The sequence below is a fragment of the Motacilla alba genome, chromosome 14, assembly GCF_015832195.1.
Source record: "Motacilla alba alba isolate MOTALB_02 chromosome 14, Motacilla_alba_V1.0_pri, whole genome shotgun sequence".
NCBI classification, from domain to species: Eukaryota; Metazoa; Chordata; class Aves; order Passeriformes; family Motacillidae; genus Motacilla; species Motacilla alba.
The window spans coordinates 2,739,194-2,748,564 of NC_052029.1; the positions used below are offsets into that span (position 1 = coordinate 2,739,194).

General features: G+C 61.8%; 2 protein-coding genes across 2 annotated transcripts; one reads left to right on the plus strand and one right to left on the minus strand.

Moving 5' to 3' along the window:
• Window positions 1–2: 2 nt before the first annotated feature.
• Window positions 3–6,455, minus strand: ECI1 (enoyl-CoA delta isomerase 1). Its single transcript, XM_038151670.1, has 7 exons — window positions 6,329–6,455; window positions 5,931–6,077; window positions 4,813–4,940; window positions 4,099–4,245; window positions 3,148–3,269; window positions 2,256–2,434; window positions 3–506 (listed from the first exon to the last, which is right to left on the minus strand). Exons 1-7 carry the CDS (start codon window positions 6,366–6,368, stop codon window positions 340–342), a joined length of 930 nt encoding a protein of 309 aa, XP_038007598.1. The 5' UTR covers window positions 6,369–6,455; the 3' UTR covers window positions 3–339.
• A 542-nt stretch (window positions 6,456–6,997) lies between these two features.
• On the plus strand, window positions 6,998–9,084 carry PTX4 (pentraxin 4). The gene is made up of 2 exons (XM_038151383.1): window positions 6,998–7,326; window positions 7,452–9,084. Exons 1-2 carry the CDS (start codon window positions 7,198–7,200, stop codon window positions 8,706–8,708), a joined length of 1,386 nt encoding a protein of 461 aa, XP_038007311.1. The 5' UTR covers window positions 6,998–7,197; the 3' UTR covers window positions 8,709–9,084.
• The last annotated feature ends 287 nt before the right edge of the window (window positions 9,085–9,371 follow it).

Consider the following 9,371-nt stretch of genomic DNA (forward strand, 5'->3'; position numbering starts at 1 on the left):
CATCTCCTACCTCATTGAAGATTTATTGACAAACTTCATTTCACGATTAACTGTTGGACAGAAGGGAGGACATCCAAGGACCGTCAGGCTCGGGCCACAGCGTGTTGAGACCCTGTCCCTGTCCATTCCTCGGGGGGCTGGGTGTGCTCTCCCTGCCCTTGGGGAAGGCAGCAGTGGTGTCAGGCACTCTACAGGCACAAAGGGAAGGGGCAGCTGGGCGGCCGTGGGAGCAGGTGGCACGTCACCGACTGCTGGCACTGCAGGTGGCTTTGCTGTGAGACCAACAGCTACTGCAGCATTTCAGAGGGTGACTCGACCTCCCAGGGACCAGCTGGATCCTCAGCTCTTCCTCTTCTTCAGCATCTCCATGTACATGCGAAGGGATTTCTGGATGGACTCTTTTGAGACGAAGCTGACGAAGTTCTTGATGTCCTCCTCGCGGTGAGCTACCAGGCGGTCCAACACCGCCTTCCTCATCATGGTCTTGGTGAGCTGGCGGGCATGGTCTGCAGAGAGGACAGCCACGATGAGGAACACGCCCCGTTCTCACCCCTGACCAGCTCTCAATGCCACCAAATGCAGGTCTAATGGGATAGCTCACACTGCAAAGTGCTCTTGAAAGCAGCAGGGAAAGGGGTAAGAAAACCCCATCAGCTGGGAGCTGAACTGGATAAATTCTCATACAATAAATTATGGTTGTACTGCTCAGTGGGAAAACGACTGATCTACTGGCAAAGATGACAAAATGTTGTGTACCTCATTCTTTCTGTGTCCTCCAGAGCCCAATATCCACCTCCTACACATACCAGCAACCAGACAACATTCCTTATCTGAAACTGCTGTGGCTCTAAGCTGAACCAATCCCTTCAATCCTTGCAAGATACTCTGCTCCTGCCAACCATGCTGTACAACAGCCAGCAACACTTCCCTCGAGCTCATCCCTGGGCCTGTGCCATTCCACATGGATGTGTGGATGCTGCTGGAGCAGCAGGGGCTGGTGGAGCTGACTGAGGCCGCGAGCACACACCCCGCACAGAGCCAGGTGCAGTGACGTGGCAGCACATCTGCTGCACAGATGTTTTATTCACGCACTTTGCGACAATGAAATGAGGACTGACCCCCTCCATCCACACACTGGGAACCCTGAATTGCTCCAGCACCCAGGTGCTGAAGCCACCTCCACCCACTTCTGATTCAGGGGAAGGATCTGCACAGGACCTCCTGGAAGTCAGGAGAGGGCACAGCTGAGACATGCTCCCCAGTCTGGGGGGTGAGGTGTCACTCCAACACCAGGACTGTAGTTATGATATTTTGTGAGAATCCCTTTGCTAGGATTTTCTTCTCCTGAGAAGCTGAGAGGACCTCAGCTTCAAGTGTAAACAATTTATTATCTGCTACAGTGGAATGCATCAGGTGCTTTCTCAATTGGTCGATGTGGGATGTTTCTACTTGCTGACCAATCAAGAGGGCAGCAGCTCTCAGACTCTCTGGGAGTCACAGAACTTCATTATTCATTCCTTTATATTCTGTCTTGCCTTCTGATGAATCTCTCTCTCTGTTCTTTGTAGTATAGGTATAGTGCGGTCTTTTTAATGTAATATATATCATAATATAATAAACCAGCCTTCTGAAATGGAGTCAAGATCTCCCCTTCACCAAGTCCTAACTGCCCTGAAAACCACCACATCAAATGGTGACCCCAGACGTGTCACCACCAGGACAGCAGGGAGGAGAGGTGGCATGGGCTGGGACAGCTCAGATCTGTGGAAAGCTCTCTCCCAGCCCAGGAGCCTTGAGCTGCAGTCACGGAGCAGCCCAAACACACGATGCCTGTGCTGTCTGCCTGCCCTCATCCACACCCCCATCACTGCCATTCAGAGTGCCAAGAGTTGATTCAGATCACGAAAGCAGCCTGGCAGCCACCCAGGAGCTCTCGCCCAGCCTGTTCACTCAGCTCCATGGCAGCTTTCCTGGGCTAACACCTCCACTGACAGACTGAGATTTGGTTTGTCTGTGGAGCTCAGACACCTCCAGACTGACTCAGCAGGGCTGGCAGGATGAGCTGAGCTGGAGCCACATGCCCTGAACGTTAGCACAGTGTCCCTCTCTGTTAGCCCAAGGCTGCTGGGCTGAGCTTTCCTACCTCCCAGCCAATCCAAACCTTCCCTTCCAATGGAAACTGTGACACAGCTCCCAGGCAGGCACCAGAGCTTCCCACTCAGACCCGGTCCCCTCCTCTCCTGCCAGAGGTTTACCAGGAAGGGCCAGCCACTGTGCCATGACAGCTGCAGCCTTCTCCATGAGCTTCTCCTCTGGCACCAGCTCGTCCACGAGGCCCAGCTTGTGAGCCTCAGGTGCAGGGTGGAGGGAGCCCAGCTGGAGGGAGCGTTCAGCAATTCGGTGTCCCACAACATGCACAAACGTGTCCTTAAACCTGCAAGAGATGGGAGGGAAAGCCATGCTCAGGGGCAGCTCACCCAGACATCAAGAGCTGACAGGACCCTGGTCCCATTCCCCAGGCACATGGTTCTGAGAGCACCCTGGGCCCACTGCTCAGGTTCAGTGCTCTGAACAGCAGCTGTGGGCTCAGACACAACGTGAAAATGGTGTGAGAAGAGCCATTTTTGGCAGTACCCCAAGAGAGGTCCCTCTCCTCTGTAAGAAAGCTGCTCTTGTTACTCAGTGCCTGTGGGTAGCCACTTGCTGCGACTGAAAGCTCCTTCCCAACAGTACATTTATACATTCCTAGGGCACACAAGGGCTGGTGTGCCAGTATCTTAGTGCCCCCATGCTTCCAGAGATCTCCACACCATGGGATTTTGCAGGTACACAGTGTGTACCCAGAGAAAAGCCTATTCCCAGACTGAGCCTGACATGAGATCTCCCAGCACTAGCTTTGGAGTTAATTGCAGGGCCAGAACTGAGGTCCTTTGTGGAGGATGTGAGAACATTCTGCAGCCTGAAAGCTTTTCAGATACCTGCAGGACAGGACAGAAATGAAGTGTCATCTCCTGCAGCTGCAAATACCTGACCCTTGACACACAAACCACACTGCCATGACCAGCTGAACTGACTAATGAACTCCTTGAAGATTAATTCTTTCTAGAGATCTACACATGGTCCTAGAAGTGGGAGGCAGTGGCCTACCAGAAGGGAGCCACAATGCCCAGCTGGGCTTCGTTCAGGCCGATGCTGAATTTGGGGTTCTCTGCCATGATCCTGTAGTCACACGACAGGGCAATAAGGCAGCCCCCGGCCGGGCTGGACCCCTGGCAGAGAGAAGGACACAGTGAGTCCAGGACACGGTCACAAACACCCCCCAGCCTTGCTGATCACTCCAGAGCACAGAAGACACCAGGAAGACAGAGCAGATGTCCCCCAAATTTCTGATCACCTGATTCAAAACAGTCCTAAAGAAGATTTCTGATGTTTATCAGGGTTTCATAGAACCACAGGAGGGTTTGGGTTGGAAGGCACCTTAAAGCCCATTTCATTCCCCGCCCCTTCCACTAGATCAGGTTGCTCAGAACTCCATCCAGCCTGGCCTTGGACACTTCCAGGGATGGAGCAGCCACAGCTTCTCTGGGCAACATGTTCTAGGGCCTCACCCCCCTCACAGGGAAGATTTCCCTTCCATTTGTGACCATCTTTTCCACGGCTCAGTGCTGCTCAGCCCCGCACAGGATGCCTGAGAGAAAACCCAAGTGCCTTCAGTGGGGGGCTGTGGACAGACAGCACTGTGAGCTGCCAGGGCAGCACCGCCCTGGAAAACGAAAACAAGACACCAAAAATGTAATGACCCATCCACGGACATGGAGACTGCAGCAGCACTCCCCTGCTGGCCAAGAACCCCAGCTGGAGGAGCAAAACCTGCTGGAAATGCTGCAGTGTAACCCAGCAGCGCCTGCAGCATCCCACGCTGCCATACCTTCCCACACCCCACAGAACTGACAGACACGGGTTCTGCCTGAACACCCCAACAGATTCATCCCTGGATGAATTTCAGCCTGGTTTTTCAGTTGTCCCTGCCCACACAGCCCAGAGCAGCCACAGCAGGTGACAATGCCACCCTGAGGAGGCTGGGCCCCACGGACGTACATTGACTGCAGCCACTGTGACCATGTTGGAGCCGTAGAGCCGGAGCCACATCTCCTGCACGGCTCTCCAGAACTCAGTGTAGTGCTCTGTGCTCTTCCCACACATCTCAGTGATGTCCAGGCCAGAGGAGAATATTTTGGGAACAGCCTGGAATTGGGAAAAGACAGAAGTTACTGAGAGTCACAAAGAAGGAAGGGTCCATTTAGTTCTCGGCCTGGCAGACGGAGGAAGGGAAAGCGATGAATATGTGCTATAAATCAGGGTCTTTTGGGGTTCTGAAAATATCTCCCCAGTGCTCCCACAGCCTGGATTATCCCATCACCATGGCATGCAGTGCTGGGCCTCTGCTTGCAACACAAGCAGGATAAGGTCAGGGTCCCTGTGAGTACATCAGCCACACAGCACAAAACCTGTCCTGTCCCACTGCCAGGCACCACCTTGTCCCCACACCACATCTGAAAATAAGCACTGGCATCTCCCAGCAGCTCCCTGTGGGTGAGCCAGGAGACGGCACAGGACGTGTCAGGTTGGCAGATAAGCAGACTTGATTTTCATGACAAAGCACTTGGTTGTCATTCTTCTGCTAGAAAAGGGCACAGAAGAAAGATCATGGCCCTTTCAAGAGTCCCCTCCCCTCCTCCCTGAGCCAATCCAAGGTGCCTGGGGGCCCTCCCTTGCCAGTGACCAGTGGCCCAGACAGGAGCAAGCCCTTACAGAGGTGATGATCACACCCCGGCAGGCCCGGTTGTTCTCCAGCTTCTCCAGGCTTATGGAAAACTCTGTGAGGAACTCCAGACTGAGGCTGTTGACTGGGGGACTCTTGAACTTCATCATGGCAACGCCTGGGCAGGGTAAGCAGAGGGACATCAGACACCACCCCCCACAGCAGCTCACACTGCCCTGCCCAGGGGAGCTTCACCCACCTCCCTGTTTCCCTCACCAAACTGAGTCTTCCCACTCCCACTCAACAGCACTCCTGGCTGTTTAAAAGTTTCCAGAGCAGCAGAGCCAAGAGCAAGGTCCTGTCTTTGCCCAGATCCACCCACAGGCCAGGGTCACTCAGCAGGTGGTGGACTGGAGCACAGACCAGGCCTTGTGTGGTGGCACCCCACGTGTCCCCAAGCCCAGCCACCTTCTGGGTCACAGTGCCAGCAGTTCCCTTCTCTCTGGGCTCAATGGGGAAGGTCGAGCCTGCAGCTCCTGTCACAGCAAACAGCCTGTGTCCAGGGGGTCTCATACCTGCTGTGAGCCTGTCAGCACCATGGGAAGGGCTCTGAGCCCTTGTCCCTGCTCACACTACTCTACCCAAAAGGCTCTCCCTGAGTGCTTAGCCTGGGTGCTGCAGCCATGGCCAGCTGGGAACAGCAGGAGGTCACACCCAGGCACCTGAAAGCAGGACCTGGGAAGCCACAGGAAGAGGCTTGGGCACTTTTGTTTAGGGCAGGGATAGGGGCACATGACAGCTATTCCTGGTAGCCAGGTCACAGAATTTGCCAAAGCTCTTCCCTGATGGAGCACTGCCACTCTGCCAGGTGCCCAAACCAGGGACCCCCAGAGAGGGGACAACGCACAGGCAGGGGACAATGCACAGGCAGGGGACAAAGCCAGGATTGGTCTGTAGCACCAACCACCTGAAGAGCCCACAACTGGCGAGACTGCCGACCCCAAACGCTTCTCCCTGAGCCTCCAGAGCAGCTGCAGCACCTGGGGCTTTGGTGACTTTCCACGCCCACAGCCACACACACCACGGGTCAGGCGTGGAAGGGACCCTGCCTGTGCCCCACAACGCCCGTGGGTTGAGGGCGACACCGCGGCCGTGCCACCCGCCGTACCTGAGCTCTCGTCCAGCTCCACCTGGATCTTGTTGTTGCTGAAGGAACGACACGGGGCGAGCGGGAGGCCGGGGGGCTGCAGGGGGCTGGGGGGCGGCCGGGGGGCCCTGTCCCACGCTGGGAGGCGGCAGCGCAGGGGCAGCACACCTGGGGGACATAGACGGGTGAGGAGAGGAAGAGCACAGCCCCCACAGGTGTGGGGAGCGCCCCCAGAACCGCTCTGCAGGGACACGGCGGGGCACGGGGACACCGCGACCCGCTCAGGGAGGATATAGGGACACCCCAACCCACGGCACGTGGGACACCCTGACGGTAAGGGAGGGGCACAGAGAGGCAGCGGGGGTCGGGGACACGCCGAGCCCGCCGCAGGGAGCGGTCGGGGCAGGGTCCGGGCGCACCTGAGCGGCCGATCCGGCGGGCGAGGGTCGCAGCCGCCATCTTGCGCCGGCTCAAGGGTACGGGGCGGGGCTAAGGAGAGGGCGGGGCCACGCTCCGGAGCCCTCAAGCCACACCCACCTCCCTAGCGCTCCGCCCACCTGGGCGCTGCTGCGCTCACGTGCTGCCCCCTCGTGGTGGCCCTGCCGCACCGCCCTGCCCCGCGCCACCTGCCCTGCCCTGCCCTGCCCTGCCGGCACTGCCCGCCCCGCGCCACCTGCCCTGCCCTGCCCTGCCCTGTCCGGCCGTGCCCTGCCGGCACTGCCCGCTCCGTGCCACCTGCCCTGCCGGCACTGCCCGCCCCGCGCTACCTGCCCTGCCCTGCCTTGCCCTGCCCTGTCCGGCCGTGCCCTGCCGGCACTGCCCGCTCCGTGCCACCTGCCCTGCCGGCACTGCCCTGCGCTGCCCGCTCCGTGCCACCTGCCCTGCCCTGCCCTGCCGGCACTGCCCTGCCCGCGCCACCTGCCCTGCCGGCACTGCCCTGCCCCGCGCCACCTGCCCTGCCCTGCCGGCACTGCCCGCTCCGTGCCACCTGCCCTGCCCTGCCCTGCCCTGCCGGCACTGCCCGCCAGGGTCCCCCCCACACCTTCCCCCCCCTCACAGCCGAACACCCCCGGCCCGGCCCCTGCCGCGGGACGCGGAGCCCCGGGAGCTCTGGGCCGGGGCCAGCCGCCCCCGCGGAGCGCTGGCCGGGGCCTCGGCGCTGGGAGCCCCGGTGCTGGGCCGGGCCAGCGGTGGCTGCGGATCTCATCAGTGGTGGAGGCTGCCCGGGGGGACACCACGGGGGCCAGGGCCGGCCTTGCCGTGCAGGCAGAAAGCGTCCGGCAGCGGCATGGCGGGGATGGCACTGCCCCTCTGCCTGATCCTCGCTGTCGCCCTGCAGGGCGGCCTGACCCGGGCACCGGCGCCCCCGGCCCGCCCCGGCCCCCTGCTCCTGCGGCTGCGGCGCCTGGAGGAGCAGGTGGGTGCCCGGGGCGGGGAGGGGCGCTGCCCAGCCTGTGCCAGGGGGACTCTCAGCATCTTGGGTTGTGCAGGGACCCGGCACGGGGACGTGCGTTCGCCCCACATCATCCCACTCCCTTGCAGTTTCTGCGGCTCCAGGAGGTGACCCTGAACCATCTCCAGAGCATCGCCAGCAACTACAACATCTCCTACAACATCGATGGACGTTTCCAGGCGCTGGCGAAGCAGGCGGAGGCGGCCGACGCTGCCCGGGCCGCCCTGGGTGCCGAGCTGGCCCGCCTGGCCACCGCTGGCCGGCGGCTACGCCGCAGGCTGAAGAGGCTGGAGGGGACAGTGGGTGCCCTGAGCCCCCCACACGGCCTGCTCACCCACCCACCGCCCGCGCCGGTGGAGGCTGGCAGCAAACCGCACGGTCTGCCAGAGGCTGCGCGGAGCCGGGGCAGGCAGCTGGAGCAGCAGCCCCCGGGGCAGGCTGCCCGCAGCACCCCCAGCCCTCGCCCCCCGAAGACGAGGCGGTGGCAGCAGCAGCGGCAGGAGGAAGGGCACTGGCTGCCCGCTGAGGCCGGGCCTGGCGGAGCGCCCGGGGAGGATGAGGAGAGCCCTCGGGATGCAGCACCAGCCCCCCAGGCCGTGGCAGCGGGGCTCCACGCCGTAACCGCGGTGCCCCAGGAGCAGCCCCCAGCCCCCCGGCAGCCGGGAGAGGGCAGGCACGGCCCCCCTGCCCCGGTGCCCACCTCCCCCGCCTGTCGCGCCGGTGCCGTCCTGCTGTTCCCCGACACCTCGGCTGAGCACGGGGCCGTCCTGGGGCTGGGGCCACACCGGGGGCTGCGGGCGATGTCGCTCTGTGCCTGGCTGGCCACCCCAGCCCCTCGCCTCGGTGCTCTCCTCTCCTACGCCGCCGAGCACGGGCACAGCGAGCTGGCCGTGCATGGCCACGGTGGGGATCGCCCTGGCTCCGCACGTTTCATCCTGGGGCACGGGCATTTTCGGGAGCTCCCGGTGGCGCCGCTCCTGGATGGCAAATGGCACCACCTGTGCCTCACCTGGTCCTCCGGCCGGGGCCAGTACCGCTTCTACGTGGACAGGAGGCTGCTGGCTGCCGGCTCCGCCTTCCAGCAGGGCTATGAAATTCCCGCTGGCGGCTCGCTGGTGCTGGGCTGGGGACAGGACGGCACCAACATGGATTTGAGCACCGGAGAGGCTTTTGTGGGTCACCTGGCTGGCCTTGCTCTCTGGAGACGGGCTCTCCTGCCCGGGGAGGTGGCCAGAATGGCGACCGGGCGGGGGCTGCCCCGTGGTCCCCTCCTCACGCTGGCCGATGCCTCCTTGCGGGGCGGGGTGCGGAGGGTGGCCTGTCCCTGCCTCCAGCGCTGCCTTTGACGAGGCTGACAGCAGGAATGGTGGCGGCTACCAGCGATCACGGCTGGCTCACGGTGCCGCTCCCGACACGAGCTGAATCCTCCCGGGATGATGGGACACCCAGCAGGGAGGGCGTCTCAGGACCGGCACCACCGGGGGAGGGAAAGGGAAAGGGGTCTTGGCATTCAGTACGGCAGAGACAGGACCAAATGCAGAAGCCCTAGAGGATGTAGAGGCCACGGTTTCTATTAAAATGCTCCTAACATTAGAGAAACCAAATTTATCTCTGTCCTGCTCTTTGGCTGCAGCGCTCGGTGCTGCTCACAGCCGGGCAGGAGCTGCTCAGCCCGGGCAGCCCGAGCGGGTGGCGCGGCTCGTTCCCTGCCGCGGAGTCAGAGCAGGGGAAGCGGAGCACGGGACAGCCGTGACCGGGGTGAGCCAGCGCCGCCGCCGCCGGTCCCGTGCGCTGCCGCTGCCCGCGGGGCTCCTCGGCGGGGCAGGGCTTTGCGCCGAGCTGTGCTGCCCCGTAAGGCGAAGCACACTCGCTCCCGAAGGTCTGCTCTGCGGAATTCTGTGCCTGGAGAGCTGGAGCAGCGGCGGCTCCGGCCGTTCCCGGAGCCCCGTGTTCCCGGGGACGGTGGGGCTGTGCTGCCGGCTGGGTGCGCGTGGGGCAAAGCCTCAGAA

Excerpts from the sequence above, each read along its gene's own strand:
- PTX4 (XM_038151383.1), top strand. The coding sequence starts at position 7,198 with ATGGCGGGGATGGCACTGCCCCTCTGCCTGATCCTCGCTGTCGCCCTG. Across the intron at positions 7,327-7,451 it reads TGCGGCGCCTGGAGGAGCAG|TTTCTGCGGCTCCAGGAGGT; the intron begins GTGGGTGCCCGG and ends ACTCCCTTGCAG.
- ECI1 (XM_038151670.1), bottom strand. The coding sequence starts at position 6,368 with ATGGCGGCTGCGACCCTCGCCCGCCGGATCGGCCGCTCAG. Across the intron at positions 6,078-6,328 it reads CCGCCGGATCGGCCGCTCAG|GTGTGCTGCCCCTGCGCTGC; the intron begins GTGCGCCCGGAC and ends TATGTCCCCCAG. Across the intron at positions 4,941-5,930 it reads GGAGCTGGACGAGAGCTCAG|GCGTTGCCATGATGAAGTTC; the intron begins GTACGGCGGGTG and ends TACCCTGCCCAG.